A 22,231-nucleotide genomic window follows, 5' to 3' on the forward strand; every position below is an offset into this window, starting at 1 on the left:
AGTGAATAAGTTACATAGTGAACAGTACAAGGGCAGTCATCACAGAAACTTTTGGTTTTGCTCATGCATTATGAACTCTAAACAGTCAGTTCAAATATGAATACTCATTTGGTTTTTATACTTGATTTATATGTGGATACCACATTTCTCTATTATTATTATTTTTAATAAAATGCTGAAGTGGTAGGTAGATACAAGATAAAGGTAGAAAACATAGTTTAGTGTTGTAAGAGAGCAAATGTAGATGATCAGGTGTGTGCCTGTCGACTATGTGTTAATCCAAGCTAGACCAGGGCAATAAAACATCCACGTATGCAGAAGATTTCTCTCAGAACAGGGGGGGTGAGGTTCTAAGCCTCACCTCTGTTGATCCCCAATTTCTCACATGATGGCCCCCCTGCGACTGTGCCTGTCTTAGGTTGTTCCTCCCTTGAGGAATCTTACCCGTCTCTGGCTCACCAGTCATCTTCCGGGCCATACAGGGAAATGTGAAGTTGGTAAGTGAGAGGGAAGCCTTATTGTTTGAAAAGGTTAGCTTTTTACTTCTTTGCATATTTATGCCCTGTAGCTTCTATGCCCAGCATTTGTCTTGAGGTATCTTTACCACTTGGAAGAATTATGATACTCGGTAAATTTGATATGAGGCATGAATTCTACTTAAGGGTTGTAATTAGGAAGGAAGAAGAAAAGCTATAGAAATAGCAGGCGGCAGAAAACATGGGAAGATTGATTATTTCTTTGACATATCTTCTTGTAGAGTAACTTCAGCATCTGTAGGTTTTAAGCTACTACTTAAATTATGCACACACATTAACATAATAGGAGTACAGTTACATAACCAAAGCATACCTGTAATTACCAGCCATCTCCAGTGAAACCAAGAAAACCAGTTAGGCACCTTAGGCATTTGTGAAAACTTATCTATGATATGGTGGATATTGTCCAACTGAACTTGAACAGTCTGAGAGAAATCAGACAAATTAAAACAACCCATTCCTGGGGAATGTTCACATCCCTTATGTTCTTTTAACAGTAAATGGTCTGTAGTTGTAAGATTTTGGAGCGCTACAATTTGCACTTCTCCTAATTCTTGATTGAGTTCCAACAGTTGTTTTACTGTATGCACAGGCCAGCTTAGATATCTCCTTCATTCCCATGGCAAGTCCAGGAACTGGTGGGATGAGTGCATCTACAGCTGTAGCAGTGCGTGGATCTTTTTTGGGGTTTTTTGATGATCATCTTCTGGCATGAGTCTTCCAGAGAGTGCTGATGTTGGAAGTTCTTTTTCATATTGTATCTTAGTTCATTTTCGGGGTAGCCCAATTAGGCTTTGATCTTCTGTATAAACACAAACAGACCCTTTGCCTACACTTTTATATGCCCTTTATACTCTTGTGTAGAACTCATTGGAGGTCACCACACAGGAACTGCCCTTTTTTTTTTTTTTTTTTGGTATCACTAATCTACACTTACATGACGAATATTATGTTTACTAGGCTCTCCCCTATACCAGGTCCCCCCTATAAACCCCTTTACAGTCACTGTACATCAGCATAGCAAAATGTTGTAGAATCACTACTTGCCTTCTCTGTGTTGTACAGCCCTCCCCTTTCTCTCACCCCCCATGCATGCTAATCTTAATACCCCCCTTTTTTCTCCCCCCCTTACCCCTCCCTACCCACCCATCCTCCCCAGTCCCTTTCCCTTTGGTACCTGTTAGTCCATTCTTGAGTTCTGTGATTCTGCTGCTGTTTTGTTCCTTCAGTTTCTCCTTTGTTCTTATATTCCACAGATAAGTGAAATCATTTGGTATTTCTCTTTCTCCGCTTGGCTTGTTTCACTGAGCATAATACCCTCCAGCTCCATCCATGTTGCTGCAAATGGTTGGATTTGCCCTTTTCTTATGGCTGAGTAGTATTCCGTTATGTATATGTACCACATCTTCTTTATCCATTCATCTATCGATGGACATTTAGGTTGCTTCCAATTCTTGGCTATTGTAAATAGTGCTGCGATAAACATAGGGGTGCACTGATCTTTCTCATACTTGATTGCTGCATTCTTAGGGTAAATTCCTAGGAGTGCAATTCCTGGGTCAAATGGTAAGTCTGTTTTGAGCATTTTGATGCACCTCCATACTGCTTTCCACAATGGTTGAACTAACTTACATTCCCACCAGCAGTGTAGGAGGGTTCCCCTTTCTCCACAGCCTCGCCAACATTTGTTGTTGTTTGTCTTTTGGATGGCAGCCATCCTTACTGGTGTGAGGTGATACCTCATTGTAGTTTTAATTTGCATTTCTCTGATAATTAGCAATGTGGAGCATCTTTTCATGTGTCTGTTGGCCATCTGTATTTCTTTTTTGGAGAACTGTCTGTTCAGTTCCTCTGCCCATTTTTTAATTGGGTTATTTGTTTTTTGTTTGTTGAGGCGTGTGAGCTCTTTATATATTCTGGACATCAAGCCTTTATCGGATGTGTCATTTTCAAATATATTCTCCCATACTGTAGGGTTCCTTTTTGTTCTATTGATGGTGTCTTTTGCTGTACAGAAGCTTTTCAGCTTAATATAGTCCCACTTATTCATTTTTGCTGTTGTTTTCCTTGCCCGGGGAGATATGTTCAAGAAGAGGTCACTCATGTTTATGTCTAAGAGGTTTGTGCCTATGTTTTCTTCCAAGAGTTTAATGGTTTCATGACTTACATTCAGGTCTTTGATCCATTTTGAGTTTACTTTTGTATATGGGGTTAGACAATGGTCCAGTTTCATTCTCCTACATGTAGCTGTTCAGTTTTGCCAGCACCATCTGTTGAAGAGACTGTCATTTCGCCATTGTATGTCCATGGCTCCTTTATCAAATATTAATTGACCATATATGTCTGGGTTAATGTCTGGATTCTCTAGTCTGTTCCATTGGTCTGTGGCTCTGCTCTTGTGCCAGTACCAAATTGTCTTGATTACTATGGCTTTATAGTAGAGCTTGAAGTTGGGGAGTGAGATCCCCCCTACTTTATTCTTCTTTCTCAGGATTGCTTTGGCTATTCGGGGTCTTTTGTGTTTCCATATGAATTTTTGAATTATTTGTTCCAGTTCATTGAAGAATGTTGCTGGTAGTTTCATAGGGATTGCATCAAATCTGTATATTGCTTTGGGCAGGATGGCCATTTTGACGATATTAATTCTTCCTAGCCACGAGCATGGGATGAGTTTCCATCTGTTAGTGTCCCCTTTAATTTCTCTTAAGAGTGACTTGTAGTTTTCAGAGTATAAGTCTTTCACTTCCTTTTTTAGGTTTATTCCTAGGTATTTTATTTTTTTTGATGCAATTGTGAATGGAGTTGTTTTCCTGATTTCTCTTTCTGTTGGTTCATTGTTAGTATATAGGAAAGCCACAGATTTCTGTGTGTTGATTTTGTATCCTGCAACTTTGCTGTATTTCAATATCAGTTCTAGTAGTTTTGGGGTGGAGTCTTTAGGGTTTTTTATGTACAGTATCATGTCATCTGCCAATAGTGACAGTTTAACTTCTTCTTTACCAATCTGGATTCCATGTATTTCTTTGTTTTGTCTGATTGCCGTGGCTAGGACCTCCAGTACTATGTTAAATAATAGTGGAGCGAGTGGGCATCCCTGTCTAGTTTCCGATCTCAGAGGAAATGCTTTCAGCTTCTCGCTGTTCAATATAATGTTGGCTGTGGGTTTATCATAGATGGCCTTTATTATGTTGAGGTACGTGTCCTCTATTCCCATTTTGCTGAGAGTTTTTATCATGAATGGATGTTGAACTTTGTCAAATGCTTTTTCAGCATCTATGGAGATGATCATGTGGTTTTTGTCTTTCTTTTTGTTGATGTGGATGATGTTGATGGACTTTCAAATGTTGTACCATCCTTGCATCCCTGGGATGAATCCCACTTGGTCATGGTGTATGATCCTTTTGATGTATTTTTGAATTCGGTTTGCTAATATTTTGTTGAGTATCTTTGCATCTACGTTCATCAGGGATATTGGTCTGTAGTTTTCTTTTTTGGTGGGGGTCTTTGCCTGGTTTTGGTATTAGGGTGATGTTAGCTTCATAGAATGAGTTTGGGAGTATCCCCTCCTCCTCTATTTTTTGGAAAACTCTAAGGAGAATGGGTATTATGTCTTCCCTGTATGTCTGATAGAATTCTGAGGTAAGTCCATCTGGTCCGGGAGTTTTGTTCTTTGGTAGTTTTTTGATTACCGCTTCAATTTCGTTGCTGGTAATTGGTCTGTTTAGATTTTCTGTTTCTTCCTGGGTCAATCTTGGAAGGTTGTATTTTTCTAGGAAGTTGTCCATTTCTCCTAGGTTTCCCAGCTTGTTAGCAGATAGGTTTTCATAGTATTCTCTAATAATTCTTTGTATTTCTGTGGGGTCCGTCGTGATTTTTCCTTTCTCCTTTCTGATACTGTTGATTTGTGTTGACTCTCTTTTCTTCTTAATAAGTCTGGCTAGAGGCCTATCTATTTTGTTTATTTTCTCGAAGAACCAGCTCTTGGTTTCATTGATTTTTGCTATTGTTTTATTCTTCTCAATTTTATTTATTTCTTCTCTGATCTTTATTATGTCCCTCCTTCTGCTGACCTTAGGCCTCATTTGTTCTTCTTTTTCCAATTTTGATAATTGTGACATTAGATCATTCATTTGGGATTGTTCTCCGTTTTTTAAATATGCTTGGATTGCTATATACTTTCCTCTTAAGACTGCTTTTGCTGTGTCCCACAGAAGTTGGGGCTTAGTGTTGTTGTTGTCATTTGTTTCCATATATTCCTGGATCTCCATTTTGATTTGGTCATTGATCCATTGATTATTTAGGAGCGTGTTGTTAAGCCTACATGAGGTTGTGAGCCTCTTTGCTTTCTTTGTACAGTTTATTTCTAGTTTTATACCTTTGTGGTCTGAAAAGTTGGTTGGTAGGATTTCAATCTTTTGGAATTTTCTGAGGCTCTTTTTGTGGCCTAGTATGTGGTCTATTCTGGAGAATGTTCCATGTGCACTTGAGAAGAATGTATATCCTGTTGCTTTTGGATGTAGAGTTCTATAGATGTCTATTAGGTCCATCTGCTCTACTGTGTTGTTCAGTGCTTCCGTGTCCTTACTTATTTTCTGCCCAGTGGATCTATCGTTTGGGGAGAGTGGTGTGTTGAAGTCTCCTAGAATGAATGCATTGTAGTCTATATCCCCCTTTAGTTCTGTTAGTATTTGTTTCACATATGCTGGTGCTCCTGTGTTGGGTGCATATATATTTAGAATGGTTATATCCTCTTGTTTGACTGAGCCCTTTATCATTATGTAGTGTCCTTCTTTATCTCTTGTTACTTTCTTTGTTTTGAAGTCTATTTTGTCTGATATTAGTACTGCAACCCCTGCTTTCTTCTCACTGTTGTTTGCTTGAAATATGTTTATCCATCCCTTGACTTTTAGTCTGTACATGTCTTTGGGTTTGAGGTGAGTTTCTTGTAAGCAGCATATAGATGGGTCTTGCTTTTTTATCCATTCTGTTACTCTGTGTCTTTTGATTGGTGCATTCAACCCATTAACATTTAGGGTGACTATTGAAAGATATGTACTTATTGCCATTGCAGGCTTTAAATTCGTGGTTACCAAAGTTTCAAGGTTAGCCTCTTTAGTATCTTACTGCCTAACTTAGCTCGCTTATTGAGCTGTTATATAAACTGTCTGGAGATTCTTTTCTTCTCTCCCTTCTTGTTCCTCCTCCTCGATTCTTCATATGTTGGGTGTTATGTGCTGTGCTCTTTCTAGGAGTGCTCCCATCTAGAGCAGTCCCTGTAAGATGTCCTGTAGAGGTGGTTTGTGGGAAGCAAACTTCCTCAGCTTTTGCTTGTCTGGGAATTGTTTAATCCCACCGTCATATTTGAATGATAGTTGTGCTGGATACAGTATCCTTGGTTAAAGGCCCTTCTGTTTCATTGTATTAAATATATCATGCCATTCTCTTCTGGCCTGTAGGGTTTCTGTCGAGAAGTCTGATGTTAGCCTGATGGGTTTACCTTTATAGGTGACCTTTTTCTCTCTAGCTGCCTTTAAAACTCTTTCTTTGTCTTTGATCTTTGCCATTTTAATTATTATGTGTCTTGGTGTTGTCCTCCTTGGATCCTTTCTGTTGGGGGTTCTGTGTATTTCCATGGTCTGTTCGATTATTTCCTCCCCCAGTTTGGGGAAGTTTTCAGCAATTATTTCTTCTAAGATACTTTCCATCTCTTTTCCTCTCTCTTCTTCTTCTGGGACCCCTATAATACGGATATTGTTCCTTTTGGATTGGTCACACAGTTCTCTTAACATTGTTTCATTCCTGGAGATCCTTTTGTCTCTCTCTATGTCAGCTTCTATGCGTTCCTGTTCTCTGATTTCAATTCCATCAATGGCCTCTTGCATTCTATCCATTCTGCTTATAAACCCTTCCAGAGTTTGTTTCATTTCTGCGATCTCCTTTCTGGCATCTGTGATCTCCTTCCGGACTTCATCCCATTTCTCTTGCGTATTTCTCTGCATCTCTGTCAGCATGTTTATGATTCTTATTTTCAATTCTTTTTCAGGAAGACTGGTTAGGTCTGTCTCCTTCTCTGGTGTTGTCTCTGTGATCTTTGTCTGCCTGTAGCTTTGCCTTTTCATGGTGATAGGAATAGTCTGCAGAACTGGGACGAGTGACGGCTGGAAGGACTTCCTTTCTTGTTGGTCTGTGGCCCTCCTCTCCTGGGAGAACAGCGGCCTCTAGTGGCTTGTGCTGCGCAGCTGCGCGCAGACAGGGTTTCTGCTTCCTGCCCGGCTGCTATGGAGTTAATCTCCGCTGTTGCTGTGGGCGTGGCCTGGCTCGGGCAGCTGCTCCAAAATGGTGGAGTCGCGTTGGAGCAGGAGCTGCTGGGAGGCTATTTATCTCCGTAAGGGGCCTCCCTGCTCCCTGCAGCCCAGGGGTTAGGGTGCCCAGAGATCCCGGATTCCCTACCTCTGGATTAAGTGTCCCGCCCTGCCCCTTTAAGACTTCCAAAAAGCACCCGCCAAAACAAAACAACGACCACAAAAAAAAGAAAAAAAAAAAATTAAATTAAAAAAAAAAAAGTGGTCGCTCGTTTTTCTTTATTCTCCGGTGCCAGCCTCAGGCCTCTGCTCCCCGGTCGGTCTTTCTGCCCTGTTTCCCTAGTATTGGGGTCCCTGTCCCTTTAAGACTTCCAAAAAGCACTCGCCAAAACAAAACAGCAAAAAAGCAAAAAAAAAAAAATGGTCGCTCACTTTTCTTATGCCCTCTGTCGCCCAGCCTCCAGTGCCCGCTCACTGTTCTTGCTGCCCTGTTTTCCCAGTATCGAGCGCCCTGCACTCTGGCCCGGATGGCTGGGGCTGGGTGTTCGGCAGTCCTGGGCTCCGTCTCCCTCCCGCTCTGCCTGCTCTTCTCCCGCCGGGAGCTGGGGGGAGGGGCGCTCGGCTCCCGCGGGGCCGGGGCTTGTATCTCACCCCCTTCGCGAGGCGCTGGGTTCTCTCAGGTGCGGATGTGGTCTGGATATTGTCCTGTGTCCTCTGGTCTTTATTCTAGGAAGGGTTGTCTTTGTTATATTTTTGTAGATATATGTGGTTTTGGGAGGAGATTTCCGCTGCTCTACTCACGCCGCCATCTTCTGCCCTCTCAAATTCTTTTGAAAATTACAGGCTACTCTTCAATGTCTCTGTTATCCAGGCTATGGAACTGTGACCTTCATTCTTCAGGAAAAAAAAGTTCTCAGTTAAAACATTATGAAAATACAACTAATTGGTACCAGACTCCTATGCGGGCAGCCGGTAGCCCTGCCCCGGTGACCACTCTCGAGTGAGGGAGCCTGAGGTTTGGTCCAGCGAGCCCGCTGAGTCACAGAGTCACCCTGAGCAGTCCCGTCATGCCCCTGCACCCTAGGGTCCTCATCTGTGAAGTGAGTGGCTTGAGGTGCACGATTTCTGAAGGTTCTTTGGGTTTTGAGGTCCTGAGTCTGTGAATGTGGGGTGTAGTCATTTGTGAACCAGTCTGAGGTTAACGGCTACTGAGAGGAAAGGGCAGGGGTGCTGGGCCCCCCCACCCCGGGTGTGGACTCCGGCCTGCCTGCAGTGGGTGTGTGGTGGGGAGCCCTTTATGAGAGGACGGGAGAGTAAAGCTGGAAGTCATTTGTTGGAGAAAGATGGAAAATAGTAAGTCACGTGTGAATCAAGGTTTGCATTTGTGAAACAGGCTTTCAGTCCCACCTGATTTTTGCAGTAGACCTTGTAGAGTCGAGGCCCACGACTGGGACTTTGGAGAGCATGCCTCTCACGCATCCTCCGGTGCTGGTGTGTCCCGAGGCGTGGTCGCCGCTGGGCTGTGCCCACTGGGAGCCTGACTTTCATCTCTCATTGTGTTTTTCCAAAGCTTGGCACGTGTCCTCTTCCTTCATGTAAATACAAGCAGTGGACCTGGCTGGGGGATCGGCCTGCGGCAGACACACTGTCAGGAGGCTGAGCGGGGCCTGGAGTCTGACAACGACTCGGGCTGACTGGTTCAAAGCCTGTAGACGTCGGCTGCTCCCTGCCCGGCTTCCGTCCACCTGGGGCCGCCCCGGGTCATGTTGACCTGACTCCCCTGGCCTAATGTCCCCATCCTGTCCTCTCCACTTGCCACTGGGTCACCGTAGACCCTTAGGGCACATCAGCCACCAGGGACACTGATTCTCAGGCAGGTACTGTGGCGCCGAAATGATATCCCAGAAAAGGAACTGTCAGAGCATTTGCCCTCGATGGCACAGGTCCAGACACGACATGCGCTGCTCCATTCTGTGCTTCAGCCTTCAAAGGGAGCCTTCTCCCCGTTACACTCACTCCATCCACAGAATGAGTCTGTGGCAGTCATGGCAGAGACAGCTCTTGATTGTGGCTGTGGGGATACCGCTCAGCGCATCTCGGCGTGTCACCCGGAGCCCCCAGGGCAGGAGGTGAACCAGGCCAGACCTCCTCTCCAGCCTTCCTCCCACCAAGGCTGTCCCAAAGCAGGAATTTTAAAAAAAGACAAAAAATGCAGTGATCATCTGTGGCAGATCATCTCTCCTATGCTTTAACAGTAGGGCACATATCTAAAAATAATACACACTCTGGATTCAGGAAGGTCATATGGACACATTCTTTTTGGGGAGCGATCTGTTGGAGGCCTGGTCTCTCGGCGGTTGAGGTGGCAGAGAGAAGGCAGAGGCGGCTGCCCGTTGGCCCGAGGAGGCGCTCCTTCCTCTCTGACTTGACATTTTCTCTTCCTTACCACGTTAGGGACAGGCAACCAGGACTTCAGACGCGCCCCTCAAGGTGCCCTGTGGCAAAGTGCAGCCTCCCTGCCCGAAGGCGTCCGACCCGCAGACTGTTTTCAGCGGGTTCAGTGACTCTGTCTGGAAACACTGGCCCCTCAAACTCATGGACATGAGGAACATTTCGGAAGAGGAAGTGGGCCATAGGGACGTGGCAGCCGGTGTCAGTGGCACATGTTTAGGAGGAGCATAAACACTGCACTGAATATGCCACTTCAGCTCCCAAGGCCCTCAGCCAGCTTGTGGGGTCGGAGGGCTGTGCGTCCTGCGTGAGGGCATCTGGCGGAGCACCGTCCGCACCACGGATGTAGGCGTGTGGGGCTGACATGGGTGTGCGGTGGTGTTTCCATGTGGTGGTGTTTCCCTGCGGCTCAGTTCCAGCTCAGTTTTCCTAATTCACCTGTTCCCTGAAGATGACGGGAATAAACTAACAAGATCTGCATTGCCTTCACCTTGTCTCATAATAAGTGAACAATGTAACAGTTGCGTTTCCAGACAAGTGCACGGAGGTGTGTGTGCCCAGCCTCACCTGCTGGGGGAGGCAGGGAGGGTAAAGTGGCCCCGAGCTGCCGTCTCTCCAGGAGGACCCATTGGTGCTGAGGTGCCCCTGCTGTGATGGGACGTTTTCTTCCTCCTGAGGACCTGGCTCAGCTTTATGTTTTGTCAAATACCCCAAAATATTTTTCAAAACATTTGTGTTTGGGAAAACCTCTAAATGCACCTTGCCAGTTGATTTCTTTTAACACATTTAACAAACAAAATTCAATCCTTATGTTTCTCATTAGTTTTCCTGCAATTACATGAAATATTACTCTCTAAGAATTTGCTAGATAAACAAGCAGCCTCGTATTCCAATGTACATTTTCTTTTAAAAAAAAAATCAAAACGAATCTTTTTCAAAGCCTGTAGGACGTGGAGTTTACCTTCAAACAGAATTACATTTCCATTTTGTTTTGAATGATGTATGTCTAGATTTCATGAAGTCATTTTGCAACATTCTGTAAGATCAATTATGTACAAAATGGAAAAATAGAAAACCAGTGTCAGTGCTGTTCTGTGGACTAACTGATTGACTGACTCCTTCCATCCTTCCCTCCCTCCCTCATACTCCCTTTCTATCAGCAACCTTTTTTGAAAGCCTATTATGAGCCACATTCTTTGCTAAGGTCTCCAAAAGAATGTGCCGCTTAGTGGAGGATGCTCACATGTGAGTGACTGGTTGCAGAAGGCGTAGGCGACCCTTATGCTCTGTGAGGAGCAGGTCCATACGTGGGAGCAGATGGGCAGGTATCAGTGTCCGTCTGGAGGCATATATCAAGACCCCATCTCTGCCCAGGACCCCACCCTGTCCCACATTTGCCCAGCGTCAGAGAGGCCTTAGAGGGGAGGCTGGAAGGGCAGCTACTGGAGATCGCGCAGGATCAGGCATCAGGGTCAAGACTGCACAAGACTGGGGACTTGTCTCTTACTTCATGGAATATAAATGAATTATTATGATTAGTAACTCATCCTCTGAAGCTTTTAACATGGCTGGATGAGAGGCATTCTAAGCCATTCTGTCCCTCCAGACACAGCTTGTACAGGAGTCCATAGGGCTGGAAAGCGGGGAGTCATTAAACAACCTCCCCTTTAATGGTCTCCATACAGCCCCATGTGGGCTTCACTTTGGTTAAAGGGCTGGGTGGACAGCGGCCTTTGCGTCAGACAAATTCTGGCCACACTAGTTTCTGGTGCCGTGACCTTGGACAGACCACTCGGTTCTAGACTTCAGATTCCGCCGCCCCAGGCAAGCCTGTGAACCCCGGGCAGGGCGGTCACGGGCGGGCGATGGGGGTGCACAGGTGCGGGAGGGGGCCCGGCCGGGCAGAGGGCACTTGGTCAATGCGGGGGGTCGAGGCCGGGGGTCCTCTCTCCGCCAGCGCCTCCTGCTGACGGATCCCCCCTCTCTCTCCTGTCCTCCAGACAGCTGCGATGACCCGCTGGCGTCCGTGCTGCCTCCCGAGGCCTTCTCCAGTTCCTCGGCCCTCGCCGGCGCTCACAGCCCAGCTCAGCTCAACCGGCGAGTCGGTGAGTAGGGGCCTGAGCCGCCCACGGCCGTGCGGATGGCACGCAGTGGGGAGGCGGACCGGGGCGGCAGGGCCGCCCGCCAGGCTTGTGCCCAAGAGCGGTGCTCAGAGGAGGGCTGGGGAGGGTGGCGGCTGACGGGGAAGGACCTGCGTTTCCCCGCAGGTGACGGGTGTTCAAAGCGCGCCGACTCCCGTTCCCCTACACGCATGATTCTTCTTCGAGTATTGTAAGAGGCTCTGTGAAAATAAGTTTTTTTAAAAGTGCGCTTTATTTTTACATTTCATATAGCTAGCAAATAGCTACCAAGATATTATGAAAAGCATTATGGACTCTATCAAAATTTTTCCTTCTGTGATTTCAATGTTTACAATGAAATAAACGTTGCTAATTTTAAAATTAGATATTATTGTAGTATTATAAATGTATAATACTCTTAAAATAGATACAATACTATTAAGTAACAGTAAAAACTATATACAAATGATGTATAATCCTACCAGCTAAATGTTGGTTGTGTATCACACTTCTAACATGTGATAGAAATACGACCAGACACCCTTAACTGATCTCTTATATGAATTTCCTTTAACAAATATGATGTTGGATATTTAGATATATCTTTAATCATATTTGGGTCTTGGCTTTTATAATAGTTACATAGACACTTTTTAAGTTTTAAAAATCAAAAGACAATATCTGATATTTGTGTATTTATATACATACAGTGAGCATTATAAACTTTTTCAAGTTGAAAAAATGGCATGCAACCTCAAGAGGTATATTTATCTGTTAAGAGTTCATGTGAATTACTCTTCACTGTATTTTCCCACTTATATATTTGGCCAGTCACGTTGGTTAAATTTTCTAATGTTGACCCATCTTTGCATTCTGGAAAAAGTTATAAATGGTGGTTGTGTTATTTATCTTGTTTTTAAAAGTGCAGAATGATTTAATTTGTTAATGTTTTAATTTATAATTTTGAATTTCCATTAGTAGTGAGATCTGCAATATTTGTTTGTATACTTCTTCCTTTTGTGGTACACTTCACAGGTACTTTGTTATAACGGGACCAGTAATTTAAAAGTTAGCAAGTCCTATAGCATAGCTGGGAAAGGAGTTTAAGGATGCGATTCTGAAGGGGAAGGATGGCCAGTGAGAGACCGACAAGAAAATATTAATGCAATTTTGTGCTCACATTGCCTTTTGCTGGATATTTTATGCCAGTGTTTTAAAGTATTTCACCTATCTTATGGTAGTTAGTTTTCTCAAAGATACCTTAAGCTGAGCATTATTACCTTGTACCTTCAGAGAGGGTTCCTGAGCCTCAGGAAGTTAGAATCACCCCATCGGGAAGAGGAATGTATGGGTTCAAATCTAAATCGTCCAAATCCAATTTCGCTTCTGACCAGCGTATCAGCAAACTGATGCACTATCTCAGGGTAAAGAGGCGTGTGTTAAAAAGAAAGGACTTGGAAACTGATCGGCAGAGGTCAGATGCTGCATAAGGCATTTACTCACAGACTCTGGGAGAGTCTGCAAGCCTCCTTCCTGCCCCCTACCTCAGTTCTGCATCTGGAACGGGGACAGTGACGCTTGCCTGGAAGCCCGTGTGCAGGCTGAGAGCAGGTGTGCACAGTCAGAAGATCTTCTCACCTCAGGGTGGAGAATCAGCCTGCAGCAGGGAGCTCTGCCGATCATTGCAGGAAGGAAGAGGGTCTGCCTCGCCCCCACCCAGCTGTGTGAGCAGAATGTCACTGTACCCCAGCCTCTCCTGGGCAGTTGCTGCTGACCCGGGCCAGCCCCTGCGCAGGGAAAGAGTTTACCACTCTTCACTCCTCCCGCACTAAGTCTCCTTCATTGAATTGAGAGCCTGCAATGGCATCTTCAGCTCATCACCGCCAGACTATTCCACAAAGTGGGCTCCCCTGAGCGTGCCCGGGGGCATTTAGAACCGCTGCACTCAGATGTGGAGTGGGAATCATATGCACCCCTGGTGCACACTGACCGTGGCAGGGAAGGGCCCCCCCCCCCACCTCCTCTGTGTACTCAGAACCCAAGCCCACACATGGGGCCTGTTCCTGGGGAGGAAGGGCGCACAGCTCGTGAGATGGTCGTGGGAGCGGCAGGGGTCAATCCCAGTGGAATGGAAGGACGTAGGAAGGGGCGCTCAGGCCACGGGAGAGCAAGTCCAGCGAGTTCTGTGGGCGGCGAGCTATCCCGAGAGAGACTCAGCCGTGGAAGAGCCCTGGGCCTCAGGCGCTGAGCCCGCCCCCAGGAGGGGAATGCGAGTGTCTCAGCTGAGGGGGGGCTTCGCCAAAGGGGATCTGCTCTGTCATTTCCACACACTCCTCGGCCCCATGTCATCCCACAGAAAGAAGCAGCAAGGAGGAGAGCTAATTGCTTTGAAAACCAATGAAAACATTAAATGGGGTGGGAGCTCCACTAACGTAGGTTGCCAGGTCAGTCTCTGTAATTGTGGCTTTAGAGGGATTTGACTTTGTCAGACGTGGTACGTTTTGTGTCAAGAAAGCTTTTGATCTGGGCATTAAAGTCGGCCGGGTGCCACAAGCACTTACTGCCGGCAGGACGTGTGGGAGCTGGGGCGCAGCTTGAAGCTGCCGAGCTCTGGGTCAGACCTGCTGGCAAGTCAGGGGAAGGTTTAAAGTCACTTTATGTGATTAACAGGCAAATAGGAGCAACGTCTTTGGCCCCGTGAGAGGCGAGGTTGGTATTTTTCTTTCCCATTCTTTTTTCCCCCAAATACAGTCTTGCAAACAATTAAACTTACCGTTTGTTCCTTGAAATTTTAATCCTTCCTCCTCGCCCAGTATATTTTTGAGATGCTTGCCGGGGTACGTTGAGATTGTGTTTCTAGCATGACAATTTTGTTGCCATGGAGAAAGTGATTTTTTTATGTCAAGGCATTTTCAGCTTCCTGGGCTCTTGGGGGAAGGAAGTGGCTGGAGGCCCTCGGCTCCCTTCTGCATGGGGTCCACATGCCCCTTTCATGGCAGCCGTGCTGGCGGCAGAACCTACGGAGCCGTGCAGGGCCGGGGTGTGGGTTTTCAGCTCGGTGTCGCTGGCCCCCCGTGGGCTGTGGTGTGGGAGCCACTCAGGGAGCAGGGTTCTCACGGTAGGCATGCAGTCAGCTGTCTGGGGACTTGTTTGGATCCCTCGGTGACCATCCTAGGACCGAGTTCACCCCTCAAGGGCCTGCCTGTGGACTTAGTGCCTGGCTCCCATCTGGACTGCTGAGTAAGACCTGCGATGATGCGACCGAATCTGCATTAAAAAGATAAAGATGCCCAGGGACTGTGTCTGGGGCTCCGGTCTCCCCTTGAAGGGCTCTTTCCTTCTCTCTGGCAACTTCCCTTCCTTCTGTCCTGGCCTCCCTGCCCCAGCTCTGGCAGGCATGCAGTCGGGTGCCTGCCATTGCAGGCTTGCAGTCCCCCTCTACTCCCAGCGTGCACTCCAGGTGGGCGCAGAGACAGAGCACGGAGCTCGTCAGAGTGCGGAATCCTGGCCCCTGCCCCAAAACTTGTGAGTCAGAGCCTGTAAGAAATGCTACATCCACACGTGCAAATTTGAGATGCATTGTCCTAGAGTGTTCCCGACACTGTTCTAGGGCCCTCCCGACACTGTTCTAGAGCATTCCGACCCTGCTCCAGAGCATTCCCGTCACTGTTCCAGAGTGTCTGCGACTCGCCCCTTCGGTCCTTACTCCTAGGCCTTTTCCACTCTGCCTTTCAGGGACGGGGGGAGGCAGAGGAAAATCAAGGTTGGCCAAGTTATTAGGAATATGGAACTGGAAATTATTATTAGTGCTAGAAACTGGAAACTACAAATTTATGTTCTATTTGGAAAGAACATGTCTTTACTGTAAGATACTTGATATTATTCACATCTTTCAAAATGAGGAAATAGAGAGATCAACTCCCCCAACTAAGGATGCACAGCTAATTATTAGGTCTTAAATCTAATCTTGTCCACCCCATATTAACTACTCTTTGTATTCATGTGGACCTGAGAGCATAATCTGAGTAAAGATGTTGGCATAATTATCAGCCTTTCAGATAACTTTGGCATTTCAGCTACGGTTGTTAGTGTTTTAACCACAAAGACTGTATTTCCAGGCATCAAGGGGGGAAAGATGTGGATACCTGTTCTCCCTCTGTGCCCCTAAAATCTCACTGTGGCCTAATGTGCCTACAGGCAGAACTAACCTTGACCTCAATATCTAAACAATGCCCTAGGCCTCTTCTCTTACCAAGACTGTTACAGATCACTGAGAGATGCAGAACAGAAATCTTCTGCTATTTAATAGGAGCCTTGGGACCCTTTCTCAAACATAGACAAATTTGATGTGATGACTCTCTCTCTGTTCAACCAGGATGACTGCAAAACAAAATGACGTTAGGAGGGACAGAGGGAATCACATGAATAGTTTTGCTCACTACTGCTATAATGCCTCACAGATCCTAAACATAAGCATTTGACACAATGACAGTGGTAGATAAATCCAGGTGAGCCTCTTTTTCCTTTTTCTTCTGAAAGGTGATCACTTCCTTTGAAAAGCCAAGTGGAGATTACCTCTCAGTAGCCCTCTTCACAGTGCTACTCAGTGAGTCACTGACCTGAAATTGCTAAGACTGCTTTGCAATGACACAAGAACTTCTTCAGACCATCAGTCGATGCATTAACGTAAAACATTGTAACTGCACAGTATCGTTCTGGAATAAAGGGCAGGATAATTAATTGCAGGCATTTGTCTAGTTGTGGGCAGTTTACTGTCGCCCAGAGGGGAACCTAAGCTGTACTTGAAAAGCATGTTGTATGGTGGACACTCCCGCTTTGGGTAACCTGAGGTGGTTAGGATAGACTCAGTCTGTCTGCAGGTCTTTCCCCTAAGACATGGTGGAAATGTCATTTAAAAATATGAGCTAAGGTTTATGGAATCTGCCATAGCAAGTGCAACTGGAAACATAAATATCTCTAAGGGTGGAGAGAACAGGAGTTGATATAAATGTGCAGTTTATCTTTCTCCAGGATCCCAGTTTGATGCACCCTGTCCTATGGTGGTCTCCTCCCTTGGGCCCTTTGAGTGTCTCAAACTCCATTTATCTTACTTATCATCATCTATGCAATCAGTTGCTAATGTCTGGACTTTATTTTCTAATGTACATGTTGGATAATCCATTTTTATTTTTAAAAAGCCTTATTATTTCTTTGATGACTCTTGTGCAAAAATATCTAGATCAATTAGATCTTACCCTGGGATATATTTGTTAGGGCAATTTTGTGTCCAAGTACCAGAAAACTTACTAGCTTGAAGTTCAGTAGCTTGAAAAAATGTTAAGTTATGGAAATGAGGGACATGGAGAATGAGAAATGCCTGTAGTTGTATTTCTTGAACAGAGGGTAGTACCAGGGTGTCCACCCTGAAATAGGGTCTTAAGCTCAGTATTTGTTTTGTGAGATTTTTCTGTATCTGTGCTCTATTTTACACTTTGCAAAGAGGATTACAAATCAGATGTATTACTGTACATGAAAGGAAGTCGTCAGTGAGGACAGGCTGCAGGACTGGCAGATTTAGTACAGCAATGCCATCCTCACGCCGGCACTATTCTTGAGCTAGTAAGCCTGTGGCTTCTCAACGCCAGTGTTCTGGAAGCAGGGACCACGGCCCCCCAGGGCTTGTTTGGAAGCATCCAAGTGTGATTCCTCAGAGCCGCAGCACGTGATGAGCATCACCTAGGAATGTGTTAGAAAATGTATGTATTCTACTTCTGGACTTATTCCAGACCTCCTGACCCAGAAACTGGGCATGGGACCCTGTCTTTCCAAGCCTCCCAGTGGTTCTGATGTACTGAGGTTCGAGGACCACTGCTTGGACCAGCAAAGCCCTTGGGGGATCAGGCCCATCGACCCTCCGCCCCATCACAGGCGGACTTTCCGTCATGGCCAGTCAGCCATGGTTTGTTCCTGCGTCCATTCCTGACCCCAATCAGGGGCGGTGGAACGACCTTGACTGGCTTTAGGCTAATGATGTGGAGTAAGAGAACCGCTGATTATGACCCTTCTCTCTCCTCCCTCTCTTTTGAGCTGATCTGCTGCCATTTTGTAGGTTAAACTGCACATCATCTGGTCAAAGGAGTGACTTCCTAATGAGGGTTTGAAATGAGAGGTCACAAATGCAGGTGGCAGAGTTCTTTTTCTGCACCCAAAATGTCATTTTTGGAGGTAATAACAATTAAACACACTTGTACTGAACACGTTTTTGTCCATAGTCATGAAACCTGTGGTTACATATACATTATCTTGATCTTTGGTCCTTGATAAAGTCGACCTTAACTATTTTTTTTTATAGGAGTAGAGCTATTACTTGTCCCAAGCTACAGAGTAGAAACTGACCCTTTCAACTCATAAGGCTTAGACTGAGCACTGCCTTCCCACAAAGCTGCCTGCATTCACTGCGGTGAACAGTGGACTGCTCCTGAGAGAGAGGGCCAGGCCGCAACGCCAAGCACATGGAGCCCGTGCTTTTGAATGACTGTCACTTCCCCTTCCCCATTTTCCTTTAAGATCTTTGGAGAGTCATTTTTCCTCCATATGCCTAAAAACAGGAAGAGCATCTTATCTTGCTGCTCAGTCCTCTGCACTGCTTTTCTCCTGGACAGAGCTCCATAATCACATACCATTAAATGAAGAGTAAATAATCCACTAAGATCTCCTAGTCCCAAGCTGCTGGTGGGTCGGGTTCAATGGCATTGATTATCAAATTAAAGCAGAGCTCAGCATGCACCATTTTAGAAGATAAATTCTAGAGCAGTCTATTTGATAGAGATTTCTGCAAGGACGGGATATTCTAGAACTGTGCTGTCTAACAAGGCACGAGCTACACATGGCTGTTGAAATGGCTAATGGTACTGAGGAATTACATTTTTAAGACAAATTAAATAGCTACATGTGACTAGTGGCTACTGTATTCAACAGTATAGTTCGAGAGTCTTTTCAAGTTGTTTATACATGACCTTCTCACCTTAGTTTCTACAAATGTCTGAATGTTTTTATGAATTTATGAATCAGTCCCTGGCCTGCAAGAGGCATAAATGTGAGATACCCTCCTTGGGACCAAACTCCAAACTTTCTGAGCCCCAGATGCTCTCCTGTTGATCTCCCTCACTTCTTATGTCACTTCTGAGCTGTGAACTGTGCGGCCGGATCCCTAAGGCCTTAATGGCTCCGTTCTTCACGAGGGAAGAGACCTGCAGGAATCACAGGGCAGCAACGAGCGTCAGACCCTCCAGGACACTAGGAGCTGACACACAGGTGTGCGGCCAAGCGCCTACCCTGCCCAGGGCATGCTGGTGCTTTATCTCCTGGATGTCACGTCAGCGTAAGGACTGCATCTGAGAAGCTGAGCTGAGAAGGGTCTCCCTGCCCAAGTTATCTGTACAGGTGGGATCTCGAGGTGGGTGGTCAGGGGGGCAGCGGGAAGGCCAGCAGGGACTGTGGGCTCAGCGGTGGTCCAGCCTCCTTCAGGTGCCAAGGGGAGTGCCTGGACCCAGGACTGCACCACGAGTATCAGCCATGCCTTGAGACCGTGGCTCAGCCTTGTAAGCCTTGTGCGGGTCCCTGCTGAGTGGGAGCTGCCCAGGCTGGGAGCCCTGTTTGGCCAAGGGCAGCTCTCTGCAGAAGGACAGATGGTCCTGGTTGTCAGCCAGCGCCTGCCGCTGGGGGTGAATCCATCTGCTGACGAGATCAGTGGGGAGCCTTGAGGACATCCCCACCGGAACCACCCGCGGCCCCAGCAGCTGCGCTGTCCCTCTGCCAGGGGCTCTCTCCTGTGCATTGACACCGCCCTGCCCTCCAGCAGCCGTCAGTCGGTGAGGACAGAGTTGGGGTACAAACACCCCAGGTTCCTCTTGCTCCAGGCAGATTTCATCCTCTCTGGGGGACTAAGCTCCCGCAGGAGTGGCTGACTCGCCGACGTGTCCTGGGTCATCTCTCCTTTCCTCCCTGTCTCCTCCCCACCACCGTCACCTGGCTTCCTGGGGTCAGTTCCCAAGTGAACCACTTAGACTCCAATCCACGTCTCATGATTGACCCAGGAACCCAAACTGGGTCCCACACAGAGAGCCAGGCCCCCATGCGTTCCTCCCAGGGCCGCCTGCATCCTGGTACCTGGTCTGAGCAGGTCTCAGCTCCTTTCCTTCACGCCAGCCTCTTCCTAGGGCCTCTCTGCTTTTTCAGTGGGGCCACCCAAGTCTCCCTACAGGCTTCCATCTTTTTGGAAACCCCCAGGGTGTTCGGATAAGGTCCCACATCCTTTGCCCCCGGGAGGCTTCTGAGTCCCTAAATAAACATGTGCATGGATGTGTAGGACACTGGCAGCCGGCCCAGGTCTCATCACCCTGCCCCGTAGTAGCACGGTGATGCGCAGAGGTCCAGCCATCAGCCCAGGAGCACCCGGACACCAGTCCTGTGGCAGGTGGATGGGTGATGACAGCGCTCTGAGTGGAGGCGCAGGACCCTGTGTGTGACGGTACCCTCACTGTATGATGTTAAATATTTATGATATTTATGGGACAGTCTGTCTGCCCTCCTCATTGCCATCACTAGGTAGCTTGTCCCTGAAAACTCTCGAATCTTTGCTTACAGAGGCACTGAATGTTTAATAATTTCAATGCAGCTAGAAATTTAAGTTAACCCCCCAGGCATTTCTGAGAACCTGGTTGTAGCTTTTTAGGGCCTTGTGTAAATCTCAGGGGAATGCATGCCTAGGAAATACTTCTTTTAGGGTTTCTTTTGGGGTTTTTCAAAATGGCCAGGGTGTGTGCTGAGAAGAGATTAGGTGTGCAGATGCTAAATGTGTGTGAGGCTTCTTAGCTCCTGTTGGTCTTGTATGAAGTGGACCATCCTTTTCTGAATGGAAGCTGTGACATACCGCTCAGCAGACCCCTGCACAGAATCTGTGTTTTGTGCCCATTTCCTGTGTGTGAGATCCATCAATCTTCCTTTCCTTTTCTGGGCTAGAAGTGGAAATAACTGTAGAAACAGAGGAATTTCTGCATTTTCTACCAGGCACTGTGTTGCAGCTCAGATCCCAGCATGTGGAGTTAGAAAGAACCTTCCCGGTTGGGGGCTGGGCAGGGGGCCGAGCTGGAGTCAGGAGACCTGGGTCTCTTGTCTTTAAACCTTGCGTGGAGTTTTCCCAAAGAGTCATTTCCTGCTTGCTTAGGACCCTGGTCTGTGTGGTCCAGGCAGGTGTGGGAACTGACCAACTGGGCCAGAGAGCCGTCCCTCAGCCTGTGACCTGGCTGAGCGAGCTGGCCCTGGAGGCTGCTTTATTCTCGAGTAAATGGAAATTAAAACTCCTGTTGCTGACTTATGTGGCAAGACAGATATGGAAGAAAATGTGCAGTGTGAATTAGGTTTCTTGTGAGAATTGCTAATATGAAGAAGAGGAAGGAACAGGAGGAGAGCACACTGTCCAGGATGAGGACACCCTGTCCTGGTGAAGGCACCCTGTCCAGGGTGAGGGCACCCTGTCCCGGTGAGGGCACCCTGTCCGGGATGAGAGCACCCTGTCCCGGTGAGGACACCCTGTCCAGGGTGAGGGCACCCTGTCCCGGTGAGGGCACCCTGTCCCGGTGAGGACACCCTGCCCAGGGTGAGGGTCCCCTGTCCCGGTGAGGACACCCTGTCCTGGTGAGGGCACCCTGTCCGGGGTGAGGGCAGCCTGTCCGGAATGAGAGCACCCTGTCCCGGTGAGGACACCCTGTCCAGGGTGAGGGCACCCTGTCCCGATGAGGACACCCTGCCCAGGGTGAGGGCCCCCTGTCCCGGTGAGGACACCCTGTCCCGGTGAGGGCACCCTGTCCAGGGTGAGGGCACCCTGTCCCGGTGAGGGCACCCTGTCCCGGTGAGGACACCCTGTCCAGGGTGAGGGCACCCTGTCCCAGTGAGGGCACCCTGTCCCGCTGAGGACACTCTGTCCAGGTGAGAGCACCCTGTCCCGGTGAGAACACCCTGTCCGGGGCGAGGGCACCCTGTCCGGGGCGAGGACACCCTGTCCGGGGCGAGGACACCCTATCCCGGTGAGGGCCCCCTGTCCCGGTGAGGACACCCTGTCCCGGTGAGGGCACCCTGTCCAGGGTGTGGGCACCCTGTCCCAGTGAGGGCACCCTGTCCCGCTGAGGACACTCTGTCCAGGTGAGGGCACCCTGTCCGGGGCGAGGACACCCTGTCCGGGGCGAGGACACCCTATCCCGGTGAGGGCACCCTGTCCTGGTGAGGACACCCTGTCCCGGTGAGGGCACCCTGTCCGGGGTGAGGGCACCCTGTCCCGGTGAGGGCACCCTGTCCGGGTGAGGACACCCTGTCACGGTGAGGACACCCTGTCCAGGGTGAGGACACCCTGTCCAAGGTGAGGGCACCCTGTCCCGGTGAGGGCACGCTGTCCGGGGTGAGGGCACCCTGTTCTGGTGAGGGCACCCTGTCCAGGCGAGGGCACCCTGTCCCGGTGAGGACACCCTGTCCCGGTGAGGACACCCTGACCCGGTGAGGCACCCTGTCCCTGTGAGGACACCCTGTCAAGGTGAGGACACCCTGTCCCGGTGAGGGCACCCTGTCCCGGTGAGGGCACCCTGTCTGGGGTGAGGACACCCTGTCCCGGTGAGGGCACCCTGTCCTGGTGAGGGCACCCTGTCTGGGGTGAGGGCACTCTCTTCCGGTGAGGGCACCCTGTCCGGGGTGAGGACACCCTGTCCCGGTGAGGGCACCCCATCCGGGTGAGGGCACCCCTTCCCGGTGAGGGCACCCCGTCCGGGTGAGG

The 22,231-nt window shown here is 48.0% G+C and overlaps 1 protein-coding gene across 5 annotated transcripts in view; it reads left to right on the forward strand.

Annotated features, from left to right (window-relative positions):
• CNTNAP5 (contactin associated protein family member 5) overlaps positions 1-22,231 on the forward strand; it is a 628,981-nt gene that overhangs the window by 134,948 nt on the left and 471,802 nt on the right. For all 5 annotated transcript variants that reach the window (XM_036884000.2, XM_036884003.2, XM_036884001.2 and 2 more), the window contains exon 2: positions 11,290-11,394. In XM_036884000.2, coding sequence (XP_036739895.2) covers positions 11,290-11,394 — 105 coding nt within the window. The remainder of the gene's footprint in view (positions 1-11,289; positions 11,395-22,231) is intronic.

This window comes from Manis pentadactyla, chromosome 8 (assembly GCF_030020395.1).
Source record: "Manis pentadactyla isolate mManPen7 chromosome 8, mManPen7.hap1, whole genome shotgun sequence".
Taxonomy (NCBI): Eukaryota; Metazoa; Chordata; class Mammalia; order Pholidota; family Manidae; genus Manis; species Manis pentadactyla.